The sequence below is a fragment of the Ctenopharyngodon idella genome, chromosome 17, assembly GCF_019924925.1.
Source record: "Ctenopharyngodon idella isolate HZGC_01 chromosome 17, HZGC01, whole genome shotgun sequence".
NCBI classification, from domain to species: Eukaryota; Metazoa; Chordata; class Actinopteri; order Cypriniformes; family Xenocyprididae; genus Ctenopharyngodon; species Ctenopharyngodon idella.
The window spans coordinates 32,800,913-32,819,546 of record NC_067236.1 but is presented as its reverse complement, the minus strand read 5'-3'; the positions used below and the strand labels follow the sequence as shown (position 1 = coordinate 32,819,546).

The 18,634-nt window shown below is 36.5% G+C and overlaps 1 protein-coding gene across 1 annotated transcript in view; it reads right to left on the bottom strand.

Moving 5' to 3' along the window:
• The window catches only part of dph6 (diphthamine biosynthesis 6), a 78,212-nt gene extending 61,738 nt beyond the window's left edge, over nt 1-16,474 (bottom strand). Inside the window, exons 1-5 of the mRNA XM_051867575.1 lie at nt 16,297-16,474; nt 16,111-16,202; nt 15,642-15,835; nt 1,763-1,836; nt 558-676 (exon numbers count right to left, since the gene is read on the bottom strand). Coding sequence (XP_051723535.1) covers nt 558-676; nt 1,763-1,836; nt 15,642-15,835; nt 16,111-16,202; nt 16,297-16,319 — 502 coding nt within the window. The 5' untranslated portion in view covers nt 16,320-16,474. The remainder of the gene's footprint in view (nt 1-557; nt 677-1,762; nt 1,837-15,641; nt 15,836-16,110; nt 16,203-16,296) is intronic.
• Between the last annotated feature and the right edge of the window lie 2,160 nt (nt 16,475-18,634).

The following is an 18,634-nucleotide window of genomic DNA, read 5'->3' as shown; positions in this document are numbered from 1 at the left end:
GCAGGTCAAACTGAAGATATTTTGTTCTGTGTTTCTTGCTATTTTCAGCCCTGCGTCACCTGAACATAGGGCTGCACGATTAAACAAAATATAACCGAAACAGCCATTTGGCTTAGTGCGATTATCAAATCTTAAAGTGTGTGATTTAATTAAACAAATACGTGCTGCGTGTTTCAAAGTGAACGCAACCATCTTCCTATCATTTTTGTATTTGTATTATTACAGTGAAATATTACAATCTTGTTTGTTATTTAGTATTTTTTTATATTTTTATTTAGTAATAATAATACATTTAATAAATTATCATTATTATTTTATAGCCATATTGATACATAATCAACATAAACAAAAAATGTTGGCCAAATTGCGTAGCCCTACAAACGCTTTTTTAAAGCTCTTAAAATCACAAACTTCAATCAGTAAAATCTCAATTACATTTCTTCCCTAAATCGTGCAGCCCTACCTGACCGTCTGCCAGTCTAAGAGGAGGATCATTTTAAAACCTCAATGGTGGCTGGACTGCTCAAGCCCTGCCCGGTTTAGAGGCCGTCACCCACCGAATGCCGCCACTTTGATGAGGAGGGCGTTGAGGCCACTTGATATGATCTCTCTGAGCAGCTCGGCCTGGTCTCGGCGCCACAGGTACGCCAGCGGCTGGAGCTGCAGTCTCGCACACCTGCAGAGAGAGCCACAGCGTCAAGTGGAGAAATGAGAGAAATACAAAGCAAACCAAGCAGGCGTGGAAGAAGATATGGATGGATGTGAAGTGAAAAGAGGGCGGCACTCTGACACCACTTCAAAGACAATTAGCGCTCGCTCTCTGGCTTGGCCGAACGCCACCGCCACGCTCATGTGACATAGGTGGACGTCCGCTCAATGCCAGCGTCACAGGTCAAACTGAGAGCTTCGGCGATTAGGGCGATTAGCACGATACGGCTGTGCCCTGTGGCCTCATGGGCTGTCAGGTATACAGGTAGGGTTACACCACTTACCCTGCAGAGGAACAATAGCTGACTGACAGCGGTATGTGCGGCTACATGCACAGCTCAAGTGAGCTGTAGGGAAAACGGCTGCGGAGACCAGGATTGAGCTGTGTCAACGTCACACAAACTATGTTCGGAGTCACTGTAAATCAGTCACTAATAGTTTGACATCCTAAAGAGTGTAAACACTGGGACTCTGACACTTTTATAACCTTGATCTTAAATGTCAACTTCTGACTCAAACAATCACATAAATTTTCCTCAGTTCATCTGACCAATGACAGACAGGAGGAGTGTTCAAGGAACCTGTTTGGAAACAGCCATTATTTTTGCAATTCCATTCAATGACATTATTTCTTACGCACTTGTTTTTCTTAATTCCTTTTCTATGTAAAGAACTTTGAATTACTATTGAGTATGAAATGTGCTGTATAAATAAAATTGCCTTGCATATAAATCTGTTAATTTAATTTACTTTATAGATAAACTCCAAACACCTCATAGCAGTCGTTGAGTTCAGCTTGAGTAATATAGAGGGAAATGAGCCTGATGACTTCAGCAAAACCACAACTCAATAGCTGTAAGGAGCCAAGCTGTCAGAAAGGGCAGGCCTGGGTCAGGATGGTCAACTAGTCACCCGACTGGTGTTATTTATATTTATTTATTTTTCCACACAAGTCTTTGGCACATTGGCTTGCTGTTTTTTGAATTACCCAATGACATAGTCTGTTATGTGTGAGAAAGGGAAAGGAGAAACAAGAGAAAGGAGCTCCACTTACACATTTTCCACACGTACTCTCTGGTAGTCCGACAGAATGGCCCCGACAGACACGGCCTCCACATGCTTCTCCTCCTGAACAACCAGAGGAGGGAGGAAAGAGAGTCAGATCCGAGATGATGTACAAGAAGCTGAAGGTTTAAATCCCACATCCAGCGATGCCATAAAGGGGACCTATAATGCCCCATTTAAAAGATGTAATATAAGTCTCTGTTGTCCCCAGAATGTGTCTGAAGTTTCAACTCAAAATACCCCACAGATCATTAATTATAGACAAATTTGCCCCTATTTGGGTGTGAGCAAAAACATGCCGTTTTTGTGTGTGTCCCTTTAAATGCAAATAAGCTGCTGCTCCCGGCCCCCTTTCCAGAAGAGGGTGGAGCTTTAACAGCTCGAGCTTCGGTCGCTCAACAACAACAAAGCTGGAGAATCTCACGCAGCCAAAATGAGGATTGTCAGTAACGGTGTTCAGCCTTACATTGTTCAAACCGGAGTCGACACTGATGGAGAGACTCAGGAAGAAGTTACAACATTTAGAATGAAACTGGACGTTTCTGAATGGTTAGTGGATAAATTTATGTAGTTGCTGTGGAGTTGATTCAACTCATCGACTAGCATGTGCCGTCATGTTAATCTTTTGTGCAAATCCAGTGTTGAATTGACCCTCGTTTGTGAAGCGGTCCGGCGTAAAATGACGACATGATAACAACACTCTACTATAACAACTCTTCCTCTTCTCTAAAGCAGCCCAACTGTGGCCTCACTCCCTTTGTTGTGTGTTCTCGGGGGCGGGGTTTATGTAAATTTTAGGGTTTGTGATGTCACTAACCTGGGAAGAAGCTCGTTGTAGTCTCTACCAGCCATTTGTTGGAGTCCTTAAACAGAGAATTCTCTAAAAGAAAACATCTCCCTTTGCATTGAACTTTGAGTGTCGTAACTTTGCAGATGTTGTTTATGATCAAACAGCAACATTACACACTAACTAAAGTTAAAAAAGTAAAATCATAATCAACCACCCCTTTAAACATCACGTAAACATCACATACAGAAATTCCACCGGTCTCAGTCAGCATGGTGATAAATTAAAACCTCTAACACACATGAACACAGTGACCTAACCAGACGCAACGCCACATTCTGTCAGTCGCAGCGTTTCTATTTCTGCCGCGTCATGAAATCTCAAGTATTTGTACTGAGTCTGAATTCCGTCCCAATCTCATTCAATGCGAGTAACTCGTGCTCAGTTCATCCCAGTGGTCAAACTTCAGACGTGAAAACAGGGTAACGTCACTGCTGGAGCGCCGCTCAAGCGCCGTCAGATGCTCATGCCTTTGGCAAACCAAGATAAGGCCTATCGCTTTCCATCATCACTAAACAAGATTGAGCAAACTACATTAGGCAGAAAACACAAACAAATTACAAGAGCTTTAGGCTAGACTCTTTATCTAGCACTGGGACTGTTAGCGTGTGTGTGACATGATCAGAGTCTCTCGTTCAGCTGTTCCCATGAGGCAAACAAACAGCAACCTCACGCCGACTCAACATGAACCACTGAAATAAACCCTGTGCGCTGTTATTTACTCATGAACACACGAGAACTTCTGATGAATCTTCATGCAGCTCTTTTCCACAGATGCCTGACTGATCCGACTGATTGTGCATTATGTTCAAATCCATTCTGAAGTCAAATGAAGCTTCACATGAGGACAGAATGAAATTCAGTCATTGTTCACTAACAATAAGGCCTGTGCGCCATGTTGATGAATCAGTTCAATTGATTGGGGTTTGATTCAATTTACAATTTTTTTTTTTTGCAAATTCAGAACAATTCAATTTGTTTCAACATAATTTGATTTGACTAGCAATTAATTAAACTGTAGAACTCTGAATACTTCTTCCAATGTATCAAACAAGAACGAGAAGAAAGACAGATCGCACTGAAAGCAACTGAACTCAAGACACTACATGTCAAAGCTTCCAGAAAACATCCAAAATAACGTGTTTATTTTATTGCACTGTCTATTTGCATCTGTACATTTAAATGACAATAGATATATTTAAACACCCAATTATATTTTATTTTACAAAATTGACAATTTGACAAAATGACAATTTTCACCTGAGATTTGGAGCCAATTTACAGAGGTATAAATTCATTTGGTTCTTGACCATTGAAAATTTGTAAAATTTGGAGTCATATTGGGATCCCAATATCTATGGGACTGAACTATATAGGGCCTTGAAAAAGGAAAGTTTATTAATAATGAGAATCTAGAAGGATATTAAGATATCTTGAATATTTTTAGAGTTACAGGCATGACAACTTTAGAAAAAGTATATTAATGGCACTCAGACAGGATTGTTATATGACTATGTAATTGAGCTGATGGGGAAAAAAAATAGATACATTTCTAATTTCAACATTATTTGTTCTTCAGATATTCCTCTTTAAAAGAAAAAAGTATCAGCTGTGTGCAAAGTGAGCCACATTTGGTTTTTGACCACTGAAAATGTGTACAATTTACCAATTTACTCATGGAGCCGCATTAAGATCTCCATATCTCTGGGACTGAGCCATGAGAGCCCTTTAAAATGAAGATATCAAGAAAAGGAAAGTTTGTTAAAAATAAGAATCTAAAAGAATATTTAGATATCTTTAATACTTCTTGAGTTACAGGCATGAGGCAAAAAACATGCTTTTTACCATTTTTGAACTGTCGCTGTTGGCGTATAATGAAACAAAGATTGATAAAGTCAACAGATTTTACTAATAGATCTACCAATCTCTGTGTAAAAATAAAATAATGATGCTGCCATCTTTATAAAGTCATTTTTACACCCCTGTAATTTGGCAAAAAATATTAACAAAAAAGCTTTTGTACCATTATCACTACCGTTCAAAAGTTTGGAGTCAGTACGAGTTTTTTTTTTTGGAAAGAAATTAAAGAAATTAATACTTTTATTCAGCAAGGATGCATTAAATTGATCAAAAGTGACAATATAGACATTTATAATGTTGCAAAAGCTTTATATTTCAGATAAATGCTGTTCTTTTGAACTTTATATTCATCAAATAATCCTGAAAAATAAAATGTATGACAGTTTCCACAAAAATATGAACTGTTTTCAACATTGATAATAATAATAAATGTTTCTTGATCATCAAATCATCATATCAGAATGATTTCTGAAGGATCATGTGACACTGAAGACTGCAGTAATGATGAGGAAAATTCAGATTTAATCACAGGAATCAATTACAGTTTACTATATATTCACATAGAAAACAGTTATTTTAAACTGTAATAATATTTCACTGTTTTTACTGTATTTTTTCAAATAAATGCAGCTTTGGTGAGCAGAAGAGACTTTCAAAAACATGAAACAATCATAGACAACACAGAATTATGATTATATGAATATAAATTGTAAAAATATTTCACAATATTACTGTTTTTTCTGTATTTTGGATCAAATAAACGAAGCCTTGCTGAGCAGAAGAGACTTCTTAAAAAACATCTTACCATCCAAAAACGTTTGACCGGTAGTGTATATATGTATAAACAATAAATGTGAGAAAAACACTGTAAAATAACTAACTTTAAAATTATAATGAAAACAGATCATTTAAAAATAAAAACTGCTATAAACTATAACAGTATCTCAATGATACTAAAATAGCACTGTTTGGATCAATATGAGGGTGAGTAAATGATGACATCTTTTATTTTGCTTAAAAACACAGAGCAGAACAAACAGGAGCTGCAGCAGAACGTAACATGAAGCGTTTGATTCAGACTTTAAGACCTGCTGCAATGTAAATGTCATGTCGACAGTAATCAAATAACTGTGGCGGCAGCGGCTTCTGTAATGAGGATGAAGCGTTCAGCGTTCCTCCACACAGGTAAAGCTCTCTTCTATTAGCTCTCGCATCGATCGCGGGCGTCCCGGGAGTGACCCGAGAGGTCATCATTTATGTATTAAGCAGGTTTAAAGGTATCCATTTCTTTTTATGTTCTTTTTCAGCAGTAATGTGGAAGTAATCAGAGACGGGTTTGATTTTTTTCGCTCCTGACACCTCTAGCGATCGATCGGCCCGGTCCTGTGGCCCCCAGAAATCCACCTGGACACCTGCAGCTCCACGGAAGCCGCAGGATAAAAGCTGGAGCCGAGGAGGAAGAGAGAAAACAAAGGCGTGTTTGGAGGGCCTGATGGACCACGCTCTCACGGGGCCGGCCCGTCTGCTGATGTCGATAATGGAGCGGAGCGCGGGGCCCGTGAGGCTCTTAAAGAGCAGCTGTAGCTCCGCCTCTGATTTGAGTGTGTTTCTCACACGCGCCGGCGGAAGCAAGCGTTTGAACATCTAACGGTGACCGAGCGCTTGGTGAATCTCATGACATGAGCGGGTGGAGCCAGAGAACCTCCGGAAAAATTTTATCCAGCCCAAACGACCAGTCAATCCATTCATTCTCTAACAGCAGAGTGAAATTTCCTGATAATTTACTCACCCCCATGTCATCTAAAATGGTTACGTCTTTCTTTCTTCAGTAAAAAAGAAATTAAGAGGAAAACATTCCAAGATTTTTCTCCATATAGTGGACTTCACTGGGGTTCAACGGGTTGAAGGTCCAAATGTCAGTTTCAGTGCAGCTTCAAAGAGCTCTACACGATCCCAGACGAGGAATAAGAGTCTTATCTAGCGAAACCATCGGACATTTTCTAAAAAAAATAAAAATTATATATTTTTTAAACACAAACGCTCATCTTGCACTGCTCTGCGATGTGCCACGCATTACGTAATCATGTTGGAAAGGTCACGCGTGACGTAGGCGGAAGTACCGATCCAGTGTTTACAAAGCGAATGTACAAAGACTAAGTCAAACGACCTTTACAAAAAAAGGTAAAATAATGATGTCGGACATTTTGAAGTTTTTTGCCCTACCGCGGTACTGCCACGTGACCTTTCCAATGTGATTACGTAATGCGTGGCGCATCGCAGTGCAGTGCAAAGACGAGCATTTATGGTTAAAAAGTATATTAATTTTTATTTTTTTTTAGAAAATGTCCGATGGTTTCTCTAGATAAGACTCTTATTCCTCGTCTGGGATCATGTAGAGCTCTTTGAAGCTGCACTGAAACTGACATTTGGACCTTTAACCCGTTGAACCCCAGTGAAGTCCACTATATGGAGAAAAATCCTGGAATGTTTTCCTCTTAATTTCTTTTCAATTGAAGAAAGACAGACATGAGCATCTTGGATGACATGGGGGTGAGTTAATTATCAGGAAATTTCAATTCTGAAGTGAACTAATCCTTTAACTAAGACTAATAAATAGTGTAACTGTTTTAACGGTGATAAGCGCTGCTGTAACTAATGTGAACATATACAGTCATATTGTACCGTGCACATAAAAGCAGAACGGAGTGATATTTTATTGCTCACAGATCTGCTGAAAGCTCGCGACGTCATTATATTTCACACAATCTCACAGCAGAGCCGCAAACAGACCCGTCGATATTCGTCTTCTGTTTTCTGACTTGAAATTTCATTGTTTTCTTCACAGATCTTGAAAGGACTGCTGGCACACAAGCTGTGTTTTTGATGTGTGAGGATTTCATCTGTTCTATTATTCTCAAAACCCATCATAATCATATTTGAGGATCGCTGTAAGCAAACAAAAACAAAAAACAATCACTTCTAATAAGAAAAAAACAAAGTAAAAATAATCAATATGCAAAAACAGTTCAGGAACTTCCATATATATGGGGGCAATGAAGCCATTTTTGACAGAAAATTTAATTAGAATTATATTTTTTCTTTTCTATCTGAATCAGTCTATATGATGTGATGAACATCAACTCAATCTCCAATCATGATTCTCATCTCAAATCGGTCTCATGACACATGAAGCACTGAGACAATCACAGCACATGTGCATGTCATCATACTGTGTAAAGAGATATATAAACAGCTTTCTATTTATAATAATGCAGAATAAAACGCCATGCTCTTTTGATTTCTGAAGAGAAGAAACTTCACGTGTGCAGCTATAGATGGCACTATTGCACCATCACACACACACACTGAACGGCACACCTAAAACACAGCCATTCCTTTCTGCTCAAGCGTCATTTGCTCAAAAGATAACATCTAATTAAGTCAAAGTGCTGGATGAATCTTTTAAAATATCACACTTCCCAAACAGAACACACTTCTGATGCTAAAACGCTCTCACTCCTGTACCAGAGATTTAACAGCTCATTATCGTATGCTTCCTGTCACCCAAAATCAAACCGCAGTCTTCTGACACACACACACACACACACACACACACACACACACACACACACACAAGCTTTAACAAAAAATCTCTGATATCCTGAAATAATTTGGACGGAAAAAGGAACTTTTTTTTGTTTGGCTAATTTTGTCATCATCAAAATGAATATATCATTTTTTATCATTCTTGATGATCTGATGCTGAAATAATGCTAGAAACTTGTGCAAAAGAACACTTGTATCAACAAAAAGAGTAATATAAATACGGTGATAAATTATGTAAAACTGAATAATTCTGAATTACAATTATAAATGTCCAGAGACCATTTAAACAGCTGTTTCAGCAGCATATTTGCACAATTTTGTGCTGTCAAAGATTTGTTTAATGTTTTTGAAAGTCTCTTCTGCTCACCAAGACTGCAAAAAATACAGTAAAAACAGTGAAATATTATTACAATGTAAAACAGCTGTTTTCTATGTGAATATATAGTAAAGTGTAATTTATTTCTGCGATCAAAGCTGAATTTTCAGCATCATTACTCCAGTTTTCAGTGTCACATGATCCTTCAGAAATCATTCTAATACGATGATTTGCTGCTCAAGAAACATTTATGATTATTATCAATGTTGAAAACAGTTCATATTTTTGTGGAAACTGTCATACATTTTATTTTTCAGTATTTGATGAATATAAAGTTCAAAAGAACAGCATTTATCTGAAATAGAATCTTCTGTAACATTATAAATGTCTTTACAGTCACTTTTGATCAATTTAATGCATCTTTGCTAAATAAAATAAGTAACTCATCTTAAAAAAAAAATCTTACAGACAACAAACTTTTGAATGGTAGTGTATATAAAGAGTCTGTTTGTTAATAAACATTATGAAAGGGAAGTTGCACTGGTCTTTTCTTCCCTATTGTGCCGTATATCTGAGTGAAACGCTTCTGGAACAAGAACAAATGTAGGGCGGGGCTTGATTTTGTCTGTGGGTAATTGATTGGATGGTTGTGGTTTGCTATTGGTGGATCTCATGTGAGTGACAGGTTGCCCCGCCCTCATCATCAGAGAAGAGAAGCTGCAAGAGGGAGGGGAAGATATTCTGATTCAAGATTATGAGGAACATGAATTTAAAACAATAATGACGTGCACTGATAAATCATTTAGAAAAAACACTGTAATATTCCATAAAACAATACGAATGATCAGTTTTGATTTCATGGTGACTTTAAGAGCTGGATACCAGTAAGAGACTCTTGACACTGCAAACAATCCAAACACAGGTTTATCTGAATACAACAGTAGCATCATCATCATCATCATCATCATCATCATCATCATCACTACAGCTCAAATAACACTATTTTTGTGCAAAATTAAGACATGTGTGCGTTTGATGCTGCAGCTCTATAGAGAAAACATAGAGGAATGAGCTCAACATTATTTTCAACATCATGTAAACACAACGTCTGTCTAACCCTCCATAAACCAACGCTGCACTTCAAACATCACACTTCAATACGAGACCGTCCTGTACTGTAATAACGCACAATGTCACAGAATTTGTCAAATTTTTGATGAATAAATAAAAAGTAGGTCAGTACACTTAAATCAAATTGCGATATAGACTAGTGTCTGTGAATATTACACCGCAAAAACACTCTCTGTGTCTCTGTGTGAATGAATGACACGGTTTCATTTAGCCTGCCACACACACACACACACACACACACACACACACACACACTGAAGCACACATGACACTCGTGGTGTTTTCAGCCTCTTACGCCTCGCTATATGAGGACATGAACACATTAACTTCATCTCCAGAGCCACCCTGAAAGTCACATCATCAGCATTTTACCGTTTAATTTGAGAAAAACTATCGTCATATCATAAACACAGAAACTCAAAGGTCTTCACTGCAACCTGTCAAAATAAAAGTTCGGTTTAACGAAGAAATAGTGACAGAAATGTATTACTGTTGTACAGTAGAATTTAGCTACGTCTCAATGTAATAATACTAACACTAATAATAATAATAATAATAATAATAACAACAACAAATTATTATTAAAACTTTATTTTTTAAGGAAGTCAATTTTTCTTCCATGTTTTAATTTGAACAGTAAAGCTCTGTTGTGCAGCACTTTGTTTGACAAAGTTTGTTAAATTTCATTAATTTTTAAAAGATAAATTAATGTTTTATGCCTGCATTTGATTGCCAGAAAAATGAAAATACACAACACAGAATTTCTGAAAAACAAAAAATAATAAATTTTTGTTTTTATTAATTAATTTATTAATTTGTTTTTATTAATAGACATGCTTTTTGATTATTCAAATTTAATTAAACCATTAAAACTGAATCCAGAAAACAGACAAAAAAAATAAATAAATAAAATAAAAAAAAAAAACAGAATTTGAGAGAAAAAAAAAAAATTATTTTATAGGGCCCTAAAAATGTATTTTCTGTTGAACTTTAATAAATTGTTAAATTGTATAAGTTTCATGATTTCAGTTAATTAGACATGCTTTTTTGATTACTAAAATGTAATTTAACCATTAAAATGGAGTCCATAAAAATTAAAACGGGGGGGACATCTGTGTCCTCAAACCATATATACAAGAACACACACACCATCAGGAATCAACAATCTGATGCCCCTAGAGGCGATGACCTGTGACCTCTTGACCTCTGACCCCGTGATGTTTAGACATCAAAAGTTAGAGTACAGCAGATATTCAGACGCGTCTGTGATTGAGCGGATCAGGTACACTGAGATTTAAAGGGAAAGTTCAGGTAAAAATCCTCATTCTGTCATCACTTCCTCACTCTCACGACATGTTTTCAGATGCGGAAAACACAGACAGAATCGCAGGATCATAAAAATGGAATTCACTGTATAACGTCATGGAATGTTATGGACTTTTGGTAAATTTTGTATTAATAAATCAGACGTAGGGCTGATTTAATAAAAGTCCAGGCGTCAGTTTAACTTGAAAAAATTATGACAGAAATATATTACTATTGTACAGCATAATGTATTTCTGAAAGTAATAATATAATAGTAATAATAATAAAAATATGAAAACTTTAAGGAATAATCATACAATTTTTCTTCCATGTTTTAATTTTAACAGTAAACCTCTGTTGTGCAGCACTTTGTTTGCCAAAAATAAAAGGAATTGTTTCAATTTTATTTGATTACATTTTAAAAGATTAAATAAATTAATGGTTTATGCCTTCATTTGTTTACCACCATTTTTTGACAAAAAAAAATTGTATATATTTGTATTAAATCATACATTCAGAAAAAAATAAAGCACAGAATTTCTGAAAATTATTGCAAAAAAAAACAAATAATAAAATAAAATAAAATAATTTTTTGAATTTGATTGATTGGCATGCTTTTTGATCATTAAAATCAAACCATTAAAATGGAATCCAGAAAAAAAAAAAGGAATTTGGAGAAAAAAATTAAACAGATTACAAAGAGCTTTAAAAGTTAATTTTAACGGTAACACTTTACAGTAAGGTTTCATAAGTTAACTACTTTAGTTAACAATGGAGTAAGAATGAACAATAATTCTACAGCACTTATTAATCGATTCTTAGTTAATGTTAATTTCAACATTTACTAATACATTATTAAAATCAAGAGTTGTATTTGTTAACATTAGTTAATGCACTGTGAACTTACATGAACAAACTATGAACAGCTGTATTTTTATTAACTAACATTAGCAAAGATTAATAAATACTGTAACAAATTTATTCATTGTTGTTAGCTCATCTTAGTTAATACATTAATCAATGTTAACAAATTAACCTTATTGTAAAATGTCACCATTTTAACTCCCTTCTCCAGTAGGTGGCGGCAAATCATTATCTTAACTAGAGAGTCATTGAATCATTCAGTGAAAGGATTTGTTCAGAACAGCTGATTCATGCAGGGACAAAGCAACGGTTATATGAGTCATTGAATCATTCATTAGACCGATTCGTTTAAAAACATGGATTCATTCACAAAGGAAACATCAAGGTGTTGCTCAGAGACGCACAACGGCTCTACTGTGGATCTGTTTAGATCTATTCATTGGCGAAATAGAGCAAAAACAATATTCTGAGTCTAAAATGTAAAACTTTTATAAAACTTGTATAAAATCAATATCACATTTGAAATAGTGCTGATATTGGGGAAAACAGCGCTGTTGGTCGTGTGTGGTATTGCTTATATGCTGTTAGGGGAAGTTGTTCATGAAGACATGAATTTAAAACAATAATGACGTGCACCCATAAATAATTTAGAATAAACACTGCAATATTCCATAAAAATCAGGAATTGTCCATTTTGCAGAGGTGGGGGACTCGAGTCACATGACTTGACTCAAGTCTGACTTGTGTTGCAAATTTAAGGACTTGACTAAATGAGCTTAAGGCTCTCACTAGATTAAAATGATTAATGATTAATGTTTTGTATTTAACGTGATGTCAAACTTTAAATTCACTGACATTTGCCACAGTTTATTTCAAATCATAGTGCCAAACATGTCACTCTTTCTAAAGACTGAAAACAACACACAAAACTGTTAAAGATACCAGTGTTTCATCAATGTTTCTCTTGAAGCAGGGTCAGACATTATTATTAATGCCACCAGAATTAATAAAGTGCATCCAAAATTCAAGATTTGGTGGCAAAAATGACAATAGTAGGAGTGTCATTTATCACATATGATATTTCCAGAATATTAGCACGATTGAAAATGTGTTATTGATTTTATACAACAGTTCAGTGAACTAAAATCTTGGCATTTTAGACATAATATTGTCACTATTCTCTCACTAGTTTTTGCTCTATTTCTCTAACAAAAATAGCTCCAATAAAGCCACAGCAAAAGAGTCTCTGTACAGTGGTGTTTCGTTACTAAACGAATCCAGGGTTTTGAACGAATCGGTTCAGTGATTCAGTGACCCAGTCACTTGCTTCATTCCAGAAAGAATCAGCCGTTTTGAATCAGTTGAATGAATGATTCTATGACTCACTCATTAATACAGTGATCTGCCGCCACCTACTGGAGGTTTTAACTTCATAAATTAAAAGTAACCCCCCCACAATCAAATTTTTCTATATTCAAAATTCTATATTTAAAACACTAATCTCAATAACATTATTTATGCAGTTGTACACGCAGTGTAAATGACTTGAACACGTGTGACTTGCTCCCTCCCTCACCATTTTGATATTATGGTGACTTTAAAGGTCTATAAACAGATTGTGATGATGCTGAAAGTTCACAGTGTAATTCCTCATTATCTGAGTGCTTTAGAAGCATGTTGTTTAGTGCACTATATAGTCAGCATCAGTTATGGGACTGTGCTGCCTCAAAAGAACTGAAGGAAGTTGAAATGGGAAGCTGAATCGTTAAATTCCCTGTGATTCCCAGCGCAGGTCTGCGGTTCAGAGCCACATGAAGCCGTCCGTCTAACCTCCTCCAGCCCAAAACAACAAGCCCTTAAAATTTGATGCCACTCTTGTGTGAAAATGAGGGGAAAATCTCCCATTCTGCTCATTTCTCCTCAGATACAGGAAGTGATGCGAGCAGCGTCAGGCGTCTCACATGCAAACACATCACAACCGCTGACAGACACCGGGCACAACACATTAATCAATCACAATCAATTATTTGGACATCAAAACGGATATTTTCCAGGAAAATGTGCTGCCTTAAGCTGTACGCTCACATATTAGACCCATCACAAGGGTTACAGCCAGGGCTGCCCGCTACTAGACGACCAAACACTAGTCAACAAGAAGAGGTTTGGTTGGTCAAATATTAATTAGGCAGTTTGTCACAGAAGAAACAAAAGAGCTCCGCTGGTCCATGTGGTAATAATGTCGTGTTATTAAATCCAAACGTTCACCTATCATTCATCATCATCAAACATGGCTTATGATTCGAGTAGTAGCAGCTTAATAGTAACTGCTTTACATGGCTGCTCACTCTAATGTTAACCTAAATAAATTAATTAATTAAAATGAAAGCTGCAAGCAGCGATGAAAGGGCCCTCACACCCATGGCTTTAGGAAAACAGAGCATGTAGATGTCTTCAGGCCAGGGCACTTATCAAACATGTGAAGTCCCTTACCATTAATCTTGCACAAAAAAACATTATTTAACACTTAATTTTAGCATTTACTCTCCCTTTCGAGTGCCATGGGGAAAGCATGCTGGGAAATAGAAATCACAGTCCATTTTCAGTTAAACTTAAGTTCATCTAAATGAAAAGAAATGAGTTCATACAACTCAAAACACTGAAACAGTTCAGTTTACTTAAATATATCAGTTCTGTGAACTCAAAAGAAAAAAAAAGTTCTAAATACTCATAAAAGTTCATTTAACTGAACTAATTTGTTCAATTTAAGTTTGTCCTACTCAAACCAATTAAGTATTTTGAGCACTAGGGTTTACAGCGTACCGAATTTCATACCTGTATGTGAAACGTAGCGCGAAGAGTGCAAATTGAAATTTTGTAGGTATCGAGCCATTTTGCCACACCTAATTCTGAAACCCATATCTGACGTAAATTTTCATCACTTCTGACACATGTGCAAAGTTTCATGAGTTTTCGAGCACGTTTAGGCCCTCAAAAATGCGATTCATTTCAGAGAAGAATAAGAATTGACCGAGCAATTACAATAGGGTCCTCACACCATCGGTGCTCGGGCCATATTATTAGGTGCATGTCCAAATGTTAGTGTGGAGAGTGGAAGCTCAATTAGTATAGGACTGCGCAACTAATCGATAAATTTGTTAATGAAAATGATGTCTCGCAAAATGTTTGTGTTCTCCCAAGAAACTTTCTGTTCACTCGCAACGAACACAAAAGTTTTATGAGATAACGCAATTGTTTTTGAGAGAACGCAAAAGCATTGACTTCATATTTTTCCTCCCATCTCATTTTTTTTCCCACCACCATGTCCCTTTAGGGGCTCTGTAGAAACCATCCGCCAACTATATTATAACTTCTGCTTCACGATGGTAAGCAGTCAGTTGCTTTTTGGTTTAGAATATAGTAATATTTAAATTTTTCATCCGATTAATCAAAGAAATAATCGACACATTAATCAATGATCAAAACACAGCCCTAAATTAGTACCGAGCTTTACTATATGACGTTTAACTTAACGTGTATTTTCCCGCTCTTTTGATGATGTGTCGCCAACTTCATCCAGCATCTGACATTAACTCAGAAAACACTAATTTATTACATATAGCTGCAAGCAACGATGACGGGCCAAAGCCCGGTGGTACCGCCAACCTGGTGCCTTCAAGGCAACTTGCACGGTAGGCAATAGGCATTTAAAACGAGTAAATGTGGAATGATGTTGGCAGTGTCACATATAATACTATTTCTCAGCCCTCAAACCATTTTCCTTTGAAAAACCTTTAGTCGGGAGCAGCCCTAGCTTCAACATTATCACGGAGGCTTTCTCTGGTTCTTTAACAGGTTTGATCAGTATGAGTACTAGTGCTGGTTGACTTAACCAGCACTCCTAATCATGCAGAAGATGGAGAAGAAGAACCAGCGGTTCACCTTGACGAGCTTGAGCAGCTGATAGAGATCTTCCACCTCGTCTCCTTCAGTCTGACTGTATTCTCTGCCCGTCTGCAGACTCGAGCCCTTAATAGTGTGCCTGTAGAGGGGCAGATCCATGGCCTCGGCGAACAGATCCACGGCCTGGTGACCCACGGTCTGATACATGTAACTATCCAGCTCATCTGAAACAGCTGATAAACAATGCCGGCTTTATTGGCAGTATATATAGTGTACACACAAATATAACAAATATATACACAAACATTCATTCATTGGGGTTGGTAAGATTATTAATGTTTTTGAATGAAGTGTCTTCTGCTCACCAAGGCTGCATTTATTTGATCAAAAATAAATACAGTAAAAACTAACATATTTTTACAATGTAAAATATCTGTGTTCTATGTGAATATATAGTAAAGTGTAATTTATTCCTGTGATCAAAGCTGAATTTTCAGCATGATCTCACCGTGTGCAGCAGGCCTGAGGTTGGCGAGGGCCACTATAGAGTGACCAGCAGACACACACTGCATCATGTTATAACAGCTGTCTTTACCGCCACTGCAACACAAACACACACATTTAAACCTCCGCACGTTTATCTACATCATATTCACGTCTCGCTGTAATCACGGTAAACGCAGCGTCGTGTTACCTGATCAACGCAACAACTCTCATGATGCTTATGTCACTGCTGCTGACAGAAATAAAGTCAAGAGAAGTAACTGCAGTCTGTGCTGATCATCACACACGTGTTTCTACCGCTCGACTGTAAACACTGGCGCTTCTTCCGGGTGCCTGAAGGACCCCTGAGGAGGCTGTCTGAGGATCTGCCTGAGTGAAATGCTCTGACTAAACGCTGATTGAACCCTTCTGCTAAATAACACGCGGGTTATTCTGCTTAACCCTCGATTTCGGGCGACTCCCCGTATGGTCCGGGTCAAATTGACCCTAAATGGATTCAATACAATTCCCCAAAAATCACACTATGAAAAAAAACATACACTCATGTTTAAATAATTAACTTTTAATATCAATACTTTTTACACATTACAAAGAATAAATATCTGAATTTATGATCTATAAAAATATTTTTAACCACTAGTTTTAAGACCCCCCACCTGTGGGGCATTCACCATTATACATTTATAACAATAATATCTTAGTCTAAACCTGAAGTATTCTTGACAAACTATATATTGTTTGAAAGCTTATAGTTTTCATATTTGGTGACTGATTTTCAAAAGAAATGACAGAGCAATCGATAAATAGCGATAGATTCTTCATTTGTGATGTGGTGCCAAACTATAACACACACTCTGATTCTTCCCGTATGTTTTTTATGTGTGTTTTAGGGATCGAATTCAAATCATATATTAACATTACTGCCCAAACTTCTTCTGAATAGGATGTCTACTTCATTAATTTTTGGAAAAAAATGGTTCAGATCACTCAAAACATATATGGAAAACAAAGAGTCACCGGTGGAGTCTGGATGTCATCTAGGGAAAAGTTTGGTACTGCAAAAAAATCTTACTGAAACTTTTTCTTTTTTTTGAGATATCAACCTAAATTTCGGCACAGAACTTGTTCAGATGTTTAACTTTGATTTTTTTGAAGTTTTAAAAAAATCTCATAATTTCAACTGTCACAATTATGACATAAAGTCACAATTATGATTTAGTATGTCATTTTGACTTTTTAATCTCATAATCATGATTTAGTATGTCATAATTTCGATTTTTTTCTCATAATTATGACTGTCCTAATTTTAACTTTTTATGTCACAATAAATTTGTTCATTCATGTGACCCTTTTTATTAATAATTTTGATTTTTGACAAATGATCAAAAACAAGAAAGCTCTCTGCTTAATTATTTTGAAATAATATATGTGGTGGCCATTTATGGATCGACTGTATTGTATTGATTCCATTTGTGAATAAAACAAGTTGTCTATAAGGCATTAAGGGAAGAGTATCGTTTTTATACAGTATAGTGTGTATAATGAAAGATTGATTGACCAGTTTGGGAATGGCATGTAATAATGGGATTGCCAGATTCCGAAGATAAATAAATGATCCAAATGCACTTAAGTATCAAACCATAGAGGTCAAATGAGAGCACTGGCCTTATAGGTGTATGTGAGAATAAACTAGCCTCAAAAGAGTGAAATCTCACAGCATTAGTTGTTGAGCGTGATGCTGCTGGAGTCTGGATCTTCTCACAGGTGATGTTTTCCTCTGAGGGAGAATCGCACACCGACACAAACACCTTTCATGCTGCGTTTGCTGTGTGTTGTTGTTGTGCCGGAGCTTTCCTCACCTCGTGCCCCGGAGCCGGCCAAAGGCAACGCCTTCTGTCTGAATGTACACAATTGAAAGAGACATCTTCCCAGCCCTCTGCTTCCTCGCTTCTGCTACTGTACGCTGTTTATTTATTTATTTATTCTGAAACCAGCACAATTAACATGAGACTGGATTTTTCCAAAAGGAGATTTTGAAAATATCCAGCGTACAGCATTCATCAGGCATTCACAGGCAGAATGTTCTCCTAATGTTCCCATATGGTTCCTGCTTGGTTATTTTTGGGAACGTTCTCTCTAGGGTTTTTTTAAGCCGTTCCCAGAATGATCTGTTAGCTGGAATCAGGCATTTCTGTTTTATTGAATTGTTTTTTATCTGATTGTAGATTCTTATCACTCAACAAACATTCATTTAGCTGAAATGTTAATTGACTCAAAAAAATGAACAACCTCATGATTTACATATATATACATTGTTTTACTCTTCACTGATGTAAATAACAACAGAACCACAAAAATCCTTTTTCTGTATAAAAAATTCATGTGTTGGTCATTTTGATATACCAGTCAAAAGTAAACTAATGTTTTAATAATCTGGACTATTTTCTAATGTCACAATAATAGTAAGCTATGAAATAACACGAATGGAGGTGATATAACTGGACATGTATTGACTTATTTTCATGGAT